The sequence below is a fragment of the Protopterus annectens genome, chromosome 1.part1 (genome assembly GCF_019279795.1).
Source record: "Protopterus annectens isolate FY-2018-M chromosome 1.part1, PAN1.0, whole genome shotgun sequence".
NCBI lineage: Eukaryota > Metazoa > Chordata > Ceratodontiformes > Protopteridae > Protopterus > Protopterus annectens.
Window position 1 is genome coordinate 1547018805 of NC_056726.1, and position 18832 is coordinate 1547037636.

Genomic DNA, 18832 nt, shown 5'->3' on the forward strand with positions numbered 1-18832 from the left:
TCCCCCAGGAAAAAATCCCACTATTTTAGAAGACCTATTAAATTGGCTTTCACTAAATCTCCCTCAAGAAACTATTCTTTTAGGAGACTTTAATATTGACTGGAATTTATGTCAACACACCTATCCACCCACCCTTATTAACCTACATGGCTTCACTCAAACCATTAACTCCCCAACAAGAACAAACAAACAAAATAACAAAGAAAGTATACTTGACTGGATACTTATAAACAGTCCCCAGCAAAAGTATACAACAGGGACACTCCCAGATGACCTAAGCGACCACTCTCTAACATATATCATCAGGCATAAAACAAGTTTAACTATCCCCACCAAAGTCATAACATCCCGTAGTAAAAAATTCCTTGATCCCATTCTGTTTCAAAATGAACTTATGCAAGTCAATTGGTCATCTCTTAAATCTCTGCCTATAGACGAAGCTGTTAACTACTTCAATCATACTTTTCTGACAATCCTAGAACATCACGCTCCAATGCGTTCTATAAGAATTAAATCTAAAACAGCCCAATGGCTTTCTAATGCCACCAGGAACCTAATCCTTAGTAGAAACAAAGCCTGGATAAAATGGCGTACCTCAAAAAATACAACTGATCGCCTTATTTTCAGAGAACAAAGAAATTTAACAAAAAAAGCCATTCTACAAGATAAGAACTTTTATACTCAGCTACAACAAACATCCCTACACCAACCACATAAATTCTGGACCGCCATTAATACACTGCTATCACCAGGAAAAGTTGCCACACCAAATCCTATTGATTCAAACCCCGACTGCCCATTACAAACAGCAAACGCCTTTAATACTTTCTTTACCTCTGCCATTCTAAAGCTAGCTAGCCAACAAAGCCCTGATACCTCCAAACTGCTAAGCCAAGGCCCCACCCCCCCCCCCATTCCACCTCAAACCCATACCTACCACATATATATCATCCTTACTTCAAAAATTAAAACCTACAACTCCCTCAGCCGACAAATTACCAGCAGAATTCCTCAAAATTGGTGCAAAAGCCATAGCTTACCCCATCTCCATACTGATTAACAGGACCATAAAAGCACAATTCCATCATTATGGAAAATCTCATATATCATCCCACTGTTCAAAGGTGGTGACTCTACTGAGTATTCCAACTTTCACCCCATAGCATTATTATCACCACTTGCAAAAATAATGGAGAAATGCATCCACAAACAGGTACTAAATCACCTGCTAAATAATAACCTCCTAGCTAAGTGCCAACATGGTTTTCGCCCTTTCCATAGTACTACTACAGCCTTACTATCCTTTATTGACTCAAACAAAAACCGCAATAATAACATACCCTCTTCAGCCTTCTTCATTGACCTATCCAAAGCCTTTGATATGGTCAACCACAAACGTCTCCTCCATCGTCTGAAGTCCCTCTCTTTTGACAACACAGCCTTAAATTGGTTCACATCCTATCTGAATAACCGTAATCAGGCAGTACTCTGGCATAACCATCTCTCTGATCTTCTTCCCACCTCTATAGGAGTCCCTCAGGGCTCTATCTTAGGCCCTCTACTATTTTCCATCTTTATAAATGACCTTTACCTAGCCACTCCTCTATCAACTTGCATTCAATATGCAGATGATACAACCATTATCTGCTCAGCCCCAACACAGTCAGAACTTTATTCCCTTACACAAAATACCTTCACTACCATAGAGCAATGGTTCTCCAACCATTGTCTCCTCCTTAACCCAAAGAAAACCAAACTCCTGATTTTTACACCCACCCTCTTGTCTCCCTCCATTTTCTCACTCACAGCCAACAATGGCATCCTTATCTCCCCAGACAATAGCACCAAACTACTAGGCATTACAATTGACAACCAACTCAAATTTGACACACACATTGACTCTACAATAAAATCAACTAACAGAAAACTAGGCTCTCTGTATAGAATTAAATTTTTCCTTACTCCTGAAGCCAGAACTACTACAGCTAGAACCCACTTAATCTCTTCCCTTTTATATGCCTCCCCAATCTATACAAATCTTTCTAAATATAATCTTAACAAACTAACTACACCTTATAATAATATTGCCAGATTTGCTACAGCATCTCCATACAGGACCCACCATTGTTCTAATCTTAAAAAACTAGGGTGGCTAGAATTACCCAACCTAATACATTTTAACCAACTTACAATCGTCCATAAAACTCTCTACCACCCAAGACAATACCCCAATGCTCTCCACCCTCATAAAACCCTATAGCAATCTGAAGAACCTGCGCTCCTCTAACAAAATACTGATTCATACTTCTCTTTCTAAGAACTCAGCAGGTGACTCCACATTTTCAAACTCAGTTGGGAAACTATGGAATCAACTACCTCAAGACCTCACTACTCAAACATCAATCCCACTATTTAAAACTAAACTCAAACTCTTCTTTTCCAACCATTGGCTTTGCTCTTGCAATAACCCAGACTAACCTTTTATATCTCCCTGCTACGAGATTTTTTCCACCCTCTCCTTACCTCGTATATCTAACTCTCTACATAACTCTCTACAAGGCTGTTTCTATTACCTTACTTCTAATAAAGGAACTAAGTCTCTACTTTTCATCTTCTTATAAAGTTGTATTAGACTAACTAGGTACTTTACTTGTACTTTCATACTGTACTCGTTTCTAAGTAATAGAGAGACTACGTACTCTACCTCATATTGTACTCAAATGCCTTTAATTCTAACAGAAGGTTTAAAGTATATGTTATTAGATATTACTTGTATATGCTGATATACTCTGATAAAGTTTTTTTTGTTTTAGTCTTTCTATAGTAGTATTGTAGAGGAGCTTTTCTCCCCGGGCCTCCACTGAAAATGGACATGTATCCAGTTGGACTAGCCCGGTTAACAAATGTAAAATAAAATAAAATAAAATAAATAAATAAATAAATAAATATTATGCAGGATGCCATGTAACCCAGGGCTTGCAGGACTTTCCTTGCTGTAAGCTGGGTCTGTGTTGTTAATGCCATGAAGTAGAGTGGTAGTTGCTTTTGTTTTTCTTCTGTGAGAAATGCCATCTGATTTGATGTGTCCAGTTCTGCACCCAAGAATGTTATCCTTTGGGATGGTACCAGCCTTGACTTTTTCATGTTGACTGTGTATCCCAGGGCTTGCAGCAGTTGTATAACCTTTTCCAAATCTTTTGTTAATTTGGTCTTGTTGTCCGCTTGTATTAGGCAGTCGTCCAGGTATGGGTAAATCTGAATTCCCTGAAGCCTGCAATGAGCAATTACTGATGCCAGGCATTTCGTGAATACTCTGGGCGCAGTAGATAAGCCAAATGGCAATGCTGAGAATTGATAATGCTCTGATCCTGCAAGAAATCTGAGGTATCTTCTGCAATCTGGTCGTATAGGGACGTGCAGGTATGCCTCCTTGAGATCTAGAGTCACCAGCCAAGACTCCTTGCCCAGCATGGGAAGAAGTTGCTGTAGGGTCAGCATTTTGAATTTTGGAACAATGAGATATGTGTTCAGAGCGGACAGGTCGAGAATAGGCCTCCATTGATTTTCTTTCCTTGGTACCAGGAAAAGTCTGGAGTAAAATCCTTGTCCTTGTTCCATAGGCGGTACCTTTTCTATAGCTCTCATCCTTAGTAGGTGGTTGATTTGTCTTAGAGCGTTTGTTTTTGGTTTGGTGGTAGGTTTGGCATTCCTCTCTTTTTGGTAGAGTGTGGAAGTGAAACCTGTAGCCTTTGTCTATTGTCTGTAAAATCCATTTGTCTCCTGTAATGTAATGCCAGTTTACGGAAAATAAGGCTAGCTTTCCGCCCAAGGGTGCTTCCAGTTGTTCCCTGGTAGGCGGTATCAGAGCCAAGTCATTGTGTCTGTCCTGTGGAAGTGGTTGTAGCTGAATCTGTGGCAGTACTTCTCTGGTTGTTAGGCTGCCACTGACATCCCCTGTAGGCACCTCTGGATTGACCTCTGCCTCTTGGGCGCCTATTTCTGCCTCTCTGTGCTCTGGAGGTGTCTGGAAAGGACCAATTCTTCGAAGGCCAATTTCTACTAAACCTCGGAGGTTGGACCTGTAAGAAATCCTTGACTGTTTGGACAGATTTTGCTTTTTCTTCCACCTTCTTTAGCACTTGCTGTGCAGGGGAGCCAACCAAACTTTGTTTCTCCATAGGAGCATCTAGGAGCTTTGACTTAACATGATCTGGTAAGGATTGCTCTTTTAACCAGGCATGCCTTCTAATCACTGTTCCAGTCATAGCTGATCTAAAGGAAGCCTCCAGTGCATCATAGCCACATTTTAAGGAATGATTACTGACCTGCTGAGTGTTATGTACCAAATTCTGAAGGGACTTACGGTCTATAGGTTCAGGAGAGGACAGTTTTTTATTTAGCTGGTCTAACAAAAATTCCTGATGCTGAATCATGTGAAATTGACAGTTTAAGGCCCTGGCCGAAAGAGTAGCAGAAGTATAAACTTTTTTACCCCATCTCTCTAATGCTCTAGATTCTCTTTCAGAGGGGGTTTTTGGCAGAGGCAGCTGCTACAGCTTTGGGGCCCTGTGAAATGGTTTCAGGATCTGCAATAGGAGCCTTATACAAGTGGAAGTGTGTGTCCGGGACCCTGTAATATCTGTCGGGCTTGGTAGGGGCGGAGGAGAGAGTCAGGGGCAGTACAGGCATCATTATATGCATCATCAACAACTGTTAGTACTGGAGGAATGGCTAAAGGCCTATGCTGTGGTAAATGTAAAAAGGTCCTTAGCCTTTTCCTTGAATCTGAAAAATCCTGGCCCTGCCATTGAAAATGCTCTCTCATAGCATGTAAGGTTTCCCCAAAAGAAAATTCTTCAGGAGGAGAGGTAGAAGGAATGGAGTCTTCTGCATCAGAATCCTCATAAGGAGAATATGGGCCTTCTGGCGGGTCTGAGTTTTCTGAGTCATCCGAGGAATAGTCAGTAGAAACATGATCCGGGGGCTCAGTTCTAGGCCTCTTCTCTGGAGGGGGTTGAGAGGCCCTGTCTGGGTGAGGTTGGGATCCCCTGATCAAAGAAATGAGATCCTCAGCCAGGCTGAGCATTTGGGAACTAGAGGTAGGCCTGTGTGAGAGGGTTTTAGCAGGCAAGGCCTTAGAAGATTTAGCTGCTTTAGCCCTAGAAAAAGCCTGGATAGACATAGATGCAGGGGGCCTAGCAGCTCCACGTGCAGGAGTAGATATGTCTAAAGGAATAGTATCTGATAAGTCCTGGGTGCCTGCTACAGCAGGGGAAATTTCAGTAGCAGATTCAGCCATGCTCTGTGAGGCCTCGGCTATCGGAGGCATGCTTTCGGCCGAAGGAAGAACCGAGGACTCGGTTTCAGCCGAAACAGAGACACTCGCGGTTGGTTTAACCGTGGTTTCAGCCGAAACCACGGACCGCGAGTGTCGGTCCTTTTCCTTACGCTTTTTAGCTAATTGTGAAGTCGGAGTCTGACGGCATTTTGTAAGCAAAAGCGGGACCAAAAAACTCCTCTGCAAACTCCGACCGACGTCTAAGTGTCCGTCGGTTGAAGGAAGCACAGGCTAGACAAGCTGATACGTCGTGGTCTGGGCCTAAGCAAGGAAGACAGTAAGAGTGGAAATCCTTATGAGGTATTTGTTTCCCACAAGTTAAACAATTATTTACTTTTTCTGACATCCGCTGAGGCAAGAAAGAGTCCCCAACGGGGTACTTAGCTTTTTAGAAGTCTTCAGTAGTAGAAATCTCTGGATCTGACCGACCGGCACTTGCGAACAGCTTCTGCTTCGGGCACCATGCGGCAAGAAAGACTGGGGAAAATGGCGTCGGCTGATGCCTTTATACCCAATACACAGCAGCTATGACGTCGGGTGAAGTGCGACATCAGCCGAGGCCAGACCCAGACTTTGGAATCCGGCCTACCGAAGGGCTGCCTGAGGCAGGACAACCTATATGTTAGGACTGCAGATGCATCCTTGAAGGACATCATCTTGGGAGCAGTGGTGAGACCGAAGAGTAGCGCTCTGAAATGTAAATGACTGGCTCCCAGCCGGAAGCACAGAAACCTCCTGGAGCTGCTGTGGATCTTGATGTGGTAGTAAGTATCCTGGAGGTCTAACGAGCACATCCAGTCGCACTCTCGGAGATAAGGTAGAATGGACTGTAGGGTGACCATCCGGAATTTCTGTTTGGCTACAGACAAGTTTAAAGTTGACAGGTTTAGAATGGGCCTGAGGTCCCCTGTCTTTTTTGGCACTAAAAAGAACCTTGAGTAGACACCTGATCCGGAATGGTTGGGGGGGGGGGGGGACCTGTTTGATAGCTCGTTTGAGAAGCAGCTTTGAAACCTCTAGAGCTGCGGCCTCCCTGTGAGCGGGTGGAACACCCAAGGAGGTGTTTTGGAACATTAGGAGGGGCAACAAATGGGATAGTGTAACCTCTGGATATAATCTGCAACACCCAGCGATCTGTCGTAATGGACTCCCATGCCGCTGGGTATAAGGACAATCTCCCCCCAGAGCAGGACAGCCAGGCAACCCCCTCAGGGCTGCTGACCGGATCTATCAGAAAAAGGTTCCCCGACCCAAAATTCCTGGAACACCCTCTACCTCTGGGTCAGCGTCGATCCTGCCCCCCTCTGCCTCTGGGGGAATAGTTGTCCTAAGAATCCTGGGAAAACTGAGATTTTCCGAACCACATCTTCTTTTGCTCTCTGATTCCTAGAGAAAGACAGCTGAGGGTTAGAGAAGCGGATCCCGATGGCAGACAAAGTCTTCCCATCTTTTTTGCTCTGGACAAGTGTGTCATGTACTGTCTTCTCGAAAAGGGAAGAACAGTCACAGGGAGCATTAATAAATGATGCCTTGAAAGGGTTCGCAAACTGACACAAGCTGAGCCAGGCATGACGCCTCACGGCTATGCCTGTCCCGGCCACCCTAGCTGCTCCTTCCGTGGCGTGGGAAAGGAGCCGCATAGACGTGTTTGAGACGGACTTCAGAGTAGACATTTTCGGAGAGAACAGCTGTTTGTCTTGCGGCGATAAGGACTCTGGGGGTGACACAGCGAATGCCGATGCAAGGTCTCGCTGAAGCCGGATCACGTGCCAAATAGTTCAGCACACTGATTGAAAATGTCACTGAGGAATAAACGTGCTTCCCAAACCTATCCACTGACCTGGACTCCTTGTTTGGAGGGTGGATTGAGGAACTCTCCTGCGCTAGTTCTTTCTTGGTGGCTGCTGCGACCAACATAGCGTCAACTGGGGCTCCTTTTGACCAAGGTTGTCTGACAGAAGGGGGAGATAAAATTTTGTTGGGGCGTTTGGGGATGGGCTCTATGGTGTTAGGCTCCTTCCATGCCTGCGTGGTGATAAGGTCTACCAGGGGGTCCGCTGGCGAAGACACCCAGGAAGTAGATGGGCCCGTGCCAAAGGCCTCCAAGAACACAGATTCATCCCCAGAAGGTTTTGGGGCTGAACAACCTCCCCTTTAGCGGAGGATCTCCATGATTTCTCCGAAGGAGATGTCTTCGGGAGGTGACCTGGGGGAACCTTCTCCATCTAAGTCAGTGTCCGTAGTGAGGGACTCCAAGTGCCTCCTTTTGCACTTCCGCTTAAGGTGACCTTCTTCAGTGAGATTCTCTGAAGAGAATTTGTGAGCCGCAGGGGGTTCCTCAGGGGGAAATAACCTGGGGATCATCTGGCATGGGCTGTCCTTGAGACAGAGAGAAGGGAGTCGTTGCCAAATACAGAGGTGTCTGGGTGGAATCAGAGGAGATGGGCTGGGGTCTCAATCCCTGGGAGAGAATCCTATCCACCACTTCGAAGGATAAGCGTACCTCCTTGGCACCAAACAAGGAAGAAGCCCTTCCCGGATCCGAAGCAGGGACCGGAGCCGAAGAAAGGGTAGCCTGAGGTCCGAGAAACAGGTCTGAGCCGAAGAATCCATTCCCTCGGGTCCGACTCCCAGTCCGCGGCTCCGAGAGTCACTCTGGTCAGAACTAGTCGGATCAGAGGAGCTCAAGGTAACAGCCGGAGTTGAGGTTGGGGGAACCATCGGCGCCGAGCTACCAGCTCCAAAAATTCTCCGATCCAAGAGCCCCGAAGCCGAAGTACAGATCAGGGACGGAGAGATGGGGTGGAAAAAGGGCGTGGAGGTCCCCCCTCCGGAGGGAGAGTGGCCTGACAAGACTCCCATCTGTATTTGGGTCTGAATGAATCTCCGCATCATCCTGTCCATGTCTAAGTCTGATAAGCTCAGAGTCGATCGCAAAGAAGCTACCGACTCTGATCTGGCTGGTCTGCGCAGTGAGGGCGAGGAAGGCCTTGTATCCAAAGGTTCCAGCGGCTCCGCTGAAAAATGAGGAGACCGAAGTCGTGGAGAAACTGGCCTCATGGACTTAGAAGGGGGACTAAGAAGAGCTCCCTGTCCGGGGATCTCTTGCGAGGTCTATCCCTTTTCTTGTCCCTATCCTCCTTGCGCTTTTGTCTGTCCTTCTCTTTGTCAGCTACACTGACTGTAGCTTTTTCCTTGCTTGACCCAGCACCAGTAGAAGTGGGAGTTAGAGTCCCTGTCTGGGTGGGAGGTTGAGTACTAGGCACAGAGGCCGTGGCAGATTCCAGCATAGATGCAGGGAGAAGAACTTTAGCTACCAATTTGGCCTTCCGATTCCCTGAGGGCTCTAGGATTGAACCCAGTGCAGATTGCACATTGTGTCGACAAATGTGACACTCCCAAACAAACACAGAGTGTGACCATCAGCCAGGGAGAGCTTATGGACACACACTGTGCATTTCTTTAATACAGACTTTGGCTGATCAGCCATGGTCCTGCACCAAACACCTTTAGTAAAGACTTCGGTTCTGAAACTCAAACTCGAATATTTCAGCAGTCGGCCGACAGTCACTTGCGAAATGCTTCTGCTTCGGGCACCACGCGGCAAGAAAGACTAAAGAAAATGGCATCGGCTGCATGTTTTATACCCCTGACGACCTGACGTCATGGAAGAGGAGACAGCAACTGACGCAGGACCCAAGACTTTGGAATTCAGGCCGACTGAGGGCAACCTGCCAGCACATTACCCCAAATGTAATGACTGCAACAGTGAAACACGAAGAACATCACCACTACCTCCAAAATCACCACACACAAAACAAACATGGGGGAAGGGCAAGCTTAACAACTACTCTACAGAGTTTTACAACAAAAACTTTTTTTTTTTTTTTTTTTAACTAACCAACGAACAAGCGATATACTAGTGGAGGAGGAAGGGAAACAATTCACTCAGACACACTAAAGACTAAGTATTAATAAACTTACGATCCCTGAACTCAGAGTGAAGGAGACCATAATGCACACTACTGGCGCAGCAAATGAGATCTGAGGGAAGGTAGGAGATTGTAGTGCATTATGGGTAGGGGGAGGAGCTCGGAGCTTGGAGCAGATGCTAGAAAAAAAAATTGCCGCCTTGGATCCGATATGGATCCGAATACCCACAGGTTGCAGATAAAATGAAGTTAACTACTTCAGATCAGGAGGGTTTGACAAAAAAAAAAAAAAAATCAGAACTAGGCAAAAAGTACAGTTTTGTACCTACCATAAATGTAGATGTCCGAACTGGATAGCATCTGCAGTCATAACAAATGGGTTGTCCTGTCGTCAGGCAGCCCTTCGGTCGGCCGGATTCCAAAGTCTGGGTCCGGCTTCGGCTGATGTCGCACTTCACCCGTCATCTCTGCTGGTCTTCGGGTATAAAGGCATCAGCCGACGCCATTTTCCTCAGTGTTTCTTGCCCCAGATGCCAATTGCCCTCTTGGAAAGCTAAATTTTGGATAAATGCCAATGTTTCCAAAATAGTAGAAGGCAAACACAAAAATAAACATGTATGTACATATATACAAACAAATACACCATAAGAGACTCCCCCCCCCCAGCTAGCTATTAGGAGGGTAAATACCCTAGGAGTACCGCAGAGGGGAAGGAGGGAGGGTAATCCTGACTGCAGATGCTATCCAGTTCGGACATCTACATTTATAGTAGGTACAAAACTGTACTATGTCCTTCATGGATGCATCTGCAGTCATAACAAATGGGTAGAATACCATAGCCAAACTAGGGGAGGAGGAATAATAATTATGGTGTAGTCAGGATCCCTTGCAGTACAGCAGTGGCAAACCCTGCTCGGGATCTAGAATATAGAGGTAAATTGTAATGCTTGGCAAATGTATGCACGGAGGTCCAAGTAGCCGCCTCAATTATGTCCTTGGTTGCCACTCCTCTTAAGAAAGCTGTGGTAGTGGCTGTAGCCCTTGTAGAATGAGGTCTTATGTTCTGTGGAATTGTTTTTCCATGGTAGGAGTAACAGAATCTTATGCAATTTCCTATCCATTTGGAGATTGTCTGTTTGGAAATTGCTTTTCCTTCCCTTCCGGTTGCATAGGCTACAAAGAGCTGGTCAGTTTTTCTGTTACCTTTGGTTCTGTCCAGGTAGTAGCGTAACTGTCTGTGTACATCCAAGGTATGCATTATTCTTTCACCTCGGTTTTGTGGATTGGGAAAGAAGGTAGGTAGGTGGATTGCCTGGTTTAAAGACACTCTGGATACCACCTTAGGCATAAATGTAGGATTAGTTCTCATGGACACCCTATCTTGATGGAAGATTAGGAAGGGTTGCACTGCCATTAAGGCCTGTAGTTCCGAAACCCTCCTTGCTGAAGTAATAGACAGTAGGAAAGCAGTTTTCCATGACAGGTGTTGTAGATCTGCTGTTGCTGCTGGTTCAAACGGAGGGAGTGTCAACTTTTCTAGTACAAAATTCAAGTCCCATGCTGGTAATGGTGGTTTCCTAGGAGGTTTTACATTCTTGATCCCTCTGAGAAACTGCCTGAGTAGAGGATGTGAAAAGACAGGAGGATCTAAGCTGTATTCTGCTGAAATAGCTGATGCATGTATCTTGATCGAGGAATAGGACAGGCCTGTATGTAGAAGCTCTGCCAAGTACTCCAGAATGTTAGCAATATCTATGTTCGACACATCTTTTCCTCTTTCAGTACTCCAAATGACGAACCTTTTCCATTTTCCTGCATAGTTCCTTCTTGTTGAAGGTCTGCGGGCTTCAAGGATAATGTCTTTAACCCTTTGTGAAAGGTCTGGGTTAGTTACTGCTATGTGATGTTCCAGGCAGTCAGTTGCAAGGTTTTTAGGTTTGGATGTATGATGTTGTAGTTGTTCTGAGTTAACATCAGAGGCATCAGGGTATTGACCACATTTTCTCCCGAGACATGCTCCTCAGCAATGGGTACCAGTGTTGTCTTGGCCAGTTCGAGCTATCAGAATTATCCTTGGGCGTTCCTCTTTGATTTTCAGTAGTACCTTGTGCATCAAGGGAGAGGTGGGAATGCATATGCTGTCAGGCCTTTCCAGCTGAAGGATAGAGAGTCCACCTTCCATGCAAGTGGGTGGAATGTCCTTGTGCAGAATTTTTTGAGCTGGTGATTTTGTGGGGAAGCGAATAGATCTATTTGTGGCATTCCCCATTTCTTTGTGATGGCCTTGAAGATGTCCGGTGTAGCATCCATTCGTGAGCATCCGAGGTGGTTCTGCTTAAAATGTCTGCTAGGGTGTTCTCTTTTCCCGGTACAAATATTGCCTGTAACTGGATGTTGTAGCTGAGAGCCAGATTCCAAAGGTCCAAAGTCATTCTGCATAGGGGGTAAGAATGAGTGCCTCCCTGTTTGTTGATGTACCACATGACTGTGGTGTTGTCTGTCCTCATCATCAAATGGCCTTCTTTGAGGAATGGTCTGAATTTTAGGATTGCCAGTTTTACTGCCAGCATTTCTTTTTGGTTTATGTGCAGGTGCAGCTGGTCCTGAGTCCACAGTCCTTATGCATTTGTCCAGCATGTGTGCCCCCCATCCTAGGTCTGAGGCATCCGTTGTGATGGTTTGGGTTGCTCGAAAGTTGTGGAAGGGTAAGTCTGGATTTGACTGGCATGCCCGAGCCCACCATAGGAACTCCTGTTTTAAGCATGGGATTAGTGGTATTTCTGTTTCTAAGCTGTGCCTGTGTTGAGACCATAAATTCTTTAGGTACCACTGTAACTTTCTCATATGCAGTCTGGCATGTGGGACCAAGATTATGCATGATGCCATGAAGCCCAAGGCCTGCAGAACTTTTCTTGCTGTTAGTTTGTTCTGCTTTGTTAATGCCAAGAAGTAAAGAGGGAGTTCTTTTTGTTTTTCTGCAGTTAGGAATGCCATCTGTTTTACTGTGTCCAATTCCGCGCCCAAGAAAGTTCTTGTCTGGGATGGTATCAGTCTTGACTTTTGAAAATTGACTGTGTATCCCAGGGCTTGTAGCAAGTAAATGACCCTTTGTAAATCTGTTGTCAGCTTGCTTTTGTTGTCCGCTTGTAACAGGCAGTCGTCCAGGTATGGATAAATTTGGATTCCCTGTACTCTGCAGTGAGCGATTACTGATGCCAGGCATTTTGTGAATACTCTGGGCAGTAGATAAGCCAAAGGGCAATGCTGAGAATTGATAATGCTCTGATCCTGCAAGAAATCTGAGGTATCTTCTGCAATTTGGTCGAATGGGGACGTGCAGGTATGCCTCCTTGAGATCTAGAGTTACCAGCCAACACTCCTTGCCCAGCATGGGAAGAAGTTGCTGTAGGGTCAGCATCTTGAATTTTGGGACAATGATGTATGTGTTTAAGATGGACAGGTCGAGAATAGGTCTCCAGTTTTTTTCTTTTCTTGGTACTAGGAAGAGTCTGGAGTAGAATCCTTTGCCCTGTTCTGTTATTGGTACCCTTTCCACAGCTCTCATCTTTATTAATTCTGCTGTCTGGTGCAGGGCTTCTATTTTTTGATTTGGGGGCAGGTTTGGCATTCCTCTTTTTACTGGTAAAGTGTGGAAGTGGAACCGGTAGCCTTGGTCTATGGTTTGCAAAATCCACTTGTCTTTTGTAATATAGTGCCAATTTTTCGAGAATAAGGCTAACTTTCCGCCTAATGGTGCTGCTATTTGCTCCCTGGTAGGCGGAGTCAGAGCCAAGTCACTGTGATTGTCCTGTTGCAGTGGCAGTGGTTGCGTCTGTGCCTCGGTTATTGCCTTGCCACTGTCGTCCTCTGTAGGCACCTCCTCTGGATTGATTTCTGCCCCTGGAGCGTCTGTGCCTGCCCCTTTGGGATCTTGTGGAGTCAGGAAAGGACCAATTTTTGGCAGACCAGTTCCTGCTAAACCTTGGGGGCTGAACCTGTAGGAAATCTTTAACTGTTTGTACAGATTTTGCCTTCTCTTCCATTTTCTTCATTACCTGCTGGGCAGGTTCCCCAAATAGACTGGCCTTATCCATAGGAGCATCCAATAGCTTAGCTTTAACATGATCCGGCAAGACCTGTTCTTTCAACCATGCATGCCTTCTTATCACTGTGCCAGTCATGGCTGATCTAAATGAAGCCTCCAGTGCATCATAGCCACATTTTAAAGAATGGTTACTAACCTGTTGGATGTTATTCACCATTTCTAATACATATTTCTTATCTAAAGATTCATCAGAGGACAGCTTTTTAATTAACTGATCAAGCATAAACTCTTGGTATTGGATCATGTGAAACTGACAGTTTAAAGCTCTAGCTGAGAGAGTAGCAGAGGTGTAGACTTTTTCCCCATCTCTCTAAGGACCTGGATTCCCTTTCAGAGGGAATAGGGTTTTTTGCTGTGGTCGAGGCTACTGCCTTAGGCCCCTGTGATATAGTTTCGGGGTCTGCAAGTGGGGCCTTGTATAGGTGGTGATGAGTGTCTGGCACCCTGTAAAATCTATCTGGTTTGGCAGGGGCTGGAGGTAAAGAATCAGGTGCAGTGCAGACATCATTAAATGCATCGTCCACAACAGATAGGACAGGAGGTATAGCTAAGGGCCTATGTTGTGGTAAGTGCAGAAAAGTCCTAAGCCTTTTTCTTGAATCTGAGAAATCTTGTCCCTGCCATTGGAATTGTCCTCTCATGGCATGTAAGGTTTCCCCAAAGGAGAATTCCTCTGGTGGAGAGGCAACTGGAATGGATTCTTCAGCATCTGAATCTTCATAATTGGAAAAAGGAGCCTGTTATGTCTGAGTCATCCGCAGAATCATCAGAGGACACAGGCTCGGGGGGCTCTGCTCTAGGTCTCTTTTCTGGGGGCTGAGAGGCCCTGTCTGGGTGAGATTGGGATCCCCTAATTAAGGATATTAAATCTTCTGCCAGAGTAAGCATTTGTGAACTAGAAGTGGGCCTGAGTGAGGGTGGTTTAACAGGCACTGATTTAGCTGATTTGGCTGCTTTAGCCCTGGCAAAGGCCTTAATAGACATGGCAGCAGGAGGCCTAGCAGCACCACGTGCTGGGGTAGAGACATCCAAGGGGATGGTGTCTGATAGATCAGTAGGAACCACAGTTGTAGGCAAAATTTCTGAGGCTGATTCAGATAAGGTAGCAGGAGCCTCAGTAGTAGTCATGGATTCGGCTGAAGATTGACCAGTTTTCTCGGTTTCGGCCGAAACCGAGACACTCGCGGCTTGCTTAACCGTGGTTTCGTCCGAAACCGCGGACCGCGAGTGTCGGTCTTTTTCTTTGCGTTTTTTAACAATTTGGGTAGTCGGAGGATCCGACGGCATAATGTACGCAAAATCTGAGCCGAAAAACTGTTCAGCAAACTCTGACCGACGCCTAAGCATTCGTCGGTTGAAGGAAGTACAGGCCGAACAGGCTGCTACGTCGTGGTCTGGGCCTAAGCAAGGCAAACAGTAAGAGTGGAAATCTTTATGAGGTATTTGTTTCCCACAAGTTAAACAGTTATTGACTTTTTCTGACATCGGCTGAGGCAAGAAAGAGTCCCCAACGGGGTACTTAGCTTTTTAGAAGTCTTCGAAGTAGTATTCGGTAGTAGTAATCTCTGGATCTGACTGACCGGCACTTGCGAACAGCTTCTGTTTCGGGCGCCACGCGGCAAGAAAGACTGAGGAAAATGGCGTCGGCTGATGCCTTTATACCTGAAGACCAGCAGAGATGACGTCGGGTGAAGTGCAACATCAGCCGAAGCCGGACCCAGACTTTGGAATCCGGCCGACCGAAGGGCTGCCTGACGACAGGACAACCCATTTGTTATGACTGCAGATGCATCCATGAAGGACATCAAAACATTTCTCAAACCCTCACCTTGGGCTTCCTCAAAAAAATGCATAATACTTTTATTATCTGCATTAGCAATTAGAGGAGGCAGCCATGAAAATGAATACAAACAACTGAAGCCAAATAACATTTTCAGTCAGACTTTTAAATGAAAAGTTTGGTTAAGTACAAAATTCAGGTATGTACAAATTATGTGACTTAATCCATACATCTCTTTAAATAAAGGAGAAAATACACAATTTCAGTAATTCAAAATGATTACAGGTCCTGCCTGAGCAGCATTTACATGGCTGTTCAAGTAATATGTTTTTTTTTCTTTGCATCCTCGGGAAGGAATGAAGGAAAGTTGATGGAGAAAGCTTGGCAAAATCTGTCACATTTTTATACAGCAGATGTGCTCAAACACTTCATAATAAACAGATGGCTGGAACATCAATAACCTTGTAACACAGTACATGTTAAAAAGTTACTAAAACTTTGGATTAACTCAGTGAATAGTACAGATTATTCAAGTAAATGGTACACTGCATTTGTACCAAAGTCCAGGAAAACTAGAAAACAGAAAGACAGTCAAAAAGTACCATTTGCCCTTCTTGCTCTATACAATTCAATACAAACATACTTTCACAGAAAAAGCAAAACAACTACTAAATTAACAGTATAGACAGAGCTATTGAATTACCTGTCTAAACCTCTTCTTCAGTTCCTCATCAGTCGCCTCTGGGTCCAGCTGTAAAACCTATGAAAGCAAAGTTATATATACCACATGAAAAAGTCTTAAACCACAAACTTGGCTACTGGAACAATAATAATAATAACATTAATGACAATTTAATATAAGGTCTCTCTCTTTGGCAACAACATATCAAGACTTCTTACACTCAGAAAAACGACTTAATGAAGAAAAATCACATGATGATAAATCAATTAAACGCATCCAATTAAAATTATAAGGGTTCATAGCATGTTTCAAGATCAATTCTGCTTCTCTTTTTAATACGTTTTCCAACACTTAGTCTTTCACTATATATTTGCTCAAGAAAAGTAAGTTATGTACTTGCCATAACATTCCATCTGAGTTGTTGCTTTTCATTTGTCTTCAACCTGAGGGAATCTGATCTGGCACGGATCCGACTCGACTGTATACTCCAGCATCAGATCCAAACTCCAAGCTCCTCCCCTACCCACAATGTCAGTCTCCCTCCTCCCCTCAGATAGTACAGTTGTGTACACTTACCATAAATGCACATGTTCGAGTGTATTCACTGTTGCAGTCATCACATTTGAGTTATCTGCCTGCAGGTAGCCCTCAGCCAGCCTGAATACAACAGTCTTCGGATTTCTGCGTCGGATGCGGTCTCTTCTTCCATGACGTCAGGTCGTCAGGGATATAAAAACATGCAGCCAACACCATTACATCAGTTTTTCCTGCCCCAGATGTCAGGTGCCCCCACAATAGGAAGCAATTATATGGTATGGTACATCCCCCCATCAAAAAGCAAATACAGCAGAAAAAATAAATATACAAAACAAGAAGGAAAGGTAGAGCCAAGAGAAGTTAGGGGGCTGGAGGGAGGGTAACCAGGACTGAAACAGTCAAAGTGTACATAACTGTACTATGTTCTTCGTGTTTCACTGTTGCAGTCATCACATTTGGGTCGATTCCCAAGGCTAAAGAAGGGAGGAGGAAGTTAAAGAGCATTAGGGCCATCTATTAAGCCCTGCAAGACTGCAGTGGCAAATCCAGATCTGGATTTAGAAAAGATGGGAATGTGGCAATGCTTGGTGAAGGTATGTACAGAGCTCCAGAGGTAGCAGCTTCTAGGATGTCCCTGGTAGGGACTCTGAGAAAAGCCGCAGAGGTAGATGCAGCTCTGGTGGAATGTGACCTTATCCCTGTGGGGTAGGTTTTCCATGGTGCTTGCAGCAGAAATTAATGCAATGGGCTTATCCATTTGGAAATGGTCTGCTTTGAAATGGCCTTCCCCTCTGCCCCTGCAGCAAAGCCAACTAGCAGCTGTTCATATTTTCTGAGAGGCTTAGTCCTGTCCAAGTAAAATCTAAGTTGTCTGTGCACGTTCAGAGAGTGCAGTATTTGTTCACCTTTGTTTTGTGGATTAGGGAAAAAAGTAGGCAAATTAATGGGCTGATTTAGGGCCACACTAGACACCACCTTGGGCATAAAGGAAGGATTAGTCCTGTGGGAAACCCTGTCCGTATGGAAGATAAGTTATGTTCTTACCGTAACGTTCCATGTGAGTTGTTCATCTCGCCTCTGTTCTTACACGTGGGTTCGGAGGCGATCCATCGGCTCCGAGCCGGCCACTTTCCAAGCTCAAGATCTTTGAGTAGCTAAAGGCACAGTCCCTATCCCATGATGCACTCCTACCAACCCCAGATCTAGTTTGCTGAACCAGCAAGAAAAAACACACTAAGCAACCAAAATACAACATGTATACAGTACATAACTATTTACAATAGCTAAACGATAATCTGGCTGGAAAGAAAGACACTAGCAAGACCAAGAACCAGACCACCAGTCATACCCGTTCTTCCAGAACCTGGAGGGGGAAGGTGGGAGGGAGTGCAAGAACAAAGGCGAGATGAACAACTCACATGGAATGTTATGGTAAGAACATAACTTCTTTATGTGAAGTTGCTCAATCTCGCTGTTTGTTCTTACACGTGGGTAGCGTCCCAAGCACCCTAATACTGGGCGGCTCACGGGAGTACATTCCTGAGAACGGTGGAACCAAAGGAAGCCCTGTCCCTGGAGGCCTTGTCCACTTTGTAATGAGTGATAAACGTATGAGGTTTGGACCAAGTAGCAGCTGCACAAATGGTGGCCAAAAGTAAACGAGCTGCGTGGGCTAGAGACGTAGAAACAGCCCTGATAGAATGCACTTTCATTTCATGTTCTAAAGGTTGTTTAGATGAAGAATATACAAATTTTATACAATCAATCAGAAATACATTTGGACAATGTAACTTTGGATATCAAAAAAAGTACAGTTTTGTACCTACCATAAATGTAGATGTTCGAAGATCCACATTGCTGCAGTCCTTACTTATGGGTAGTCCGCTGTCCTCGGTCGGCCCGAATACCAAAGTATTAGGCTGACGTCGGTCATGGGCGCCTAGATCTGACATCAGAGCATCAGGGTATAAAGGCGCATGACCGACGTCATATCCTCAGTCTTTTCTTGCCCCAGATGTCAGAAGGCCAAACAAGAAAGGCCACAGCCAAAAACAGAATACCTCCCAAAAACAAGCCCAACAACAACCATCACCTAAAGCATAGCACCATGTCAAACTACAGTGGGGAAGGAGGGAGGGTAAATTGGACTGCAGCAATGTGGATCTTCGAACATCTACATTTATGGTAGGTACAAAACTGTACTATGTTCTTCATCTCACATTGCTGCAGTCCTTACTTATGGGTAGAATCCCAAAGCAACGGGAAAGGGAGGTTGGTAAAAATCATTGAGCATTAGGGGCTGCTAAAATGCCCTGTAAAATTGCAGTGGCAAATCCAGCCCTAGACTTAGAATAAAGAGGAAGGTGGTAATGTTTAGAAAAAGTATGCACTGAACTCCAAGTAGCTGCCTCCAAAATGTCTTTTGTAGCTACCCCCCTTAGAAAGGCCGTAGAAGTAG

At 45.0% G+C, this 18832-nt stretch overlaps 1 protein-coding gene across 1 annotated transcript in view; it reads right to left on the bottom strand.

The window, feature by feature from the left end:
• Positions 1–18832, bottom strand: part of DNAJC8 (DnaJ heat shock protein family (Hsp40) member C8) — a 411176-nt gene that overhangs the window by 203374 nt on the left and 188970 nt on the right. Inside the window, exon 3 of the mRNA XM_044083052.1 lies at positions 15859–15915. Coding sequence (XP_043938987.1) covers positions 15859–15915 — 57 coding nt within the window. The remainder of the gene's footprint in view (positions 1–15858; positions 15916–18832) is intronic.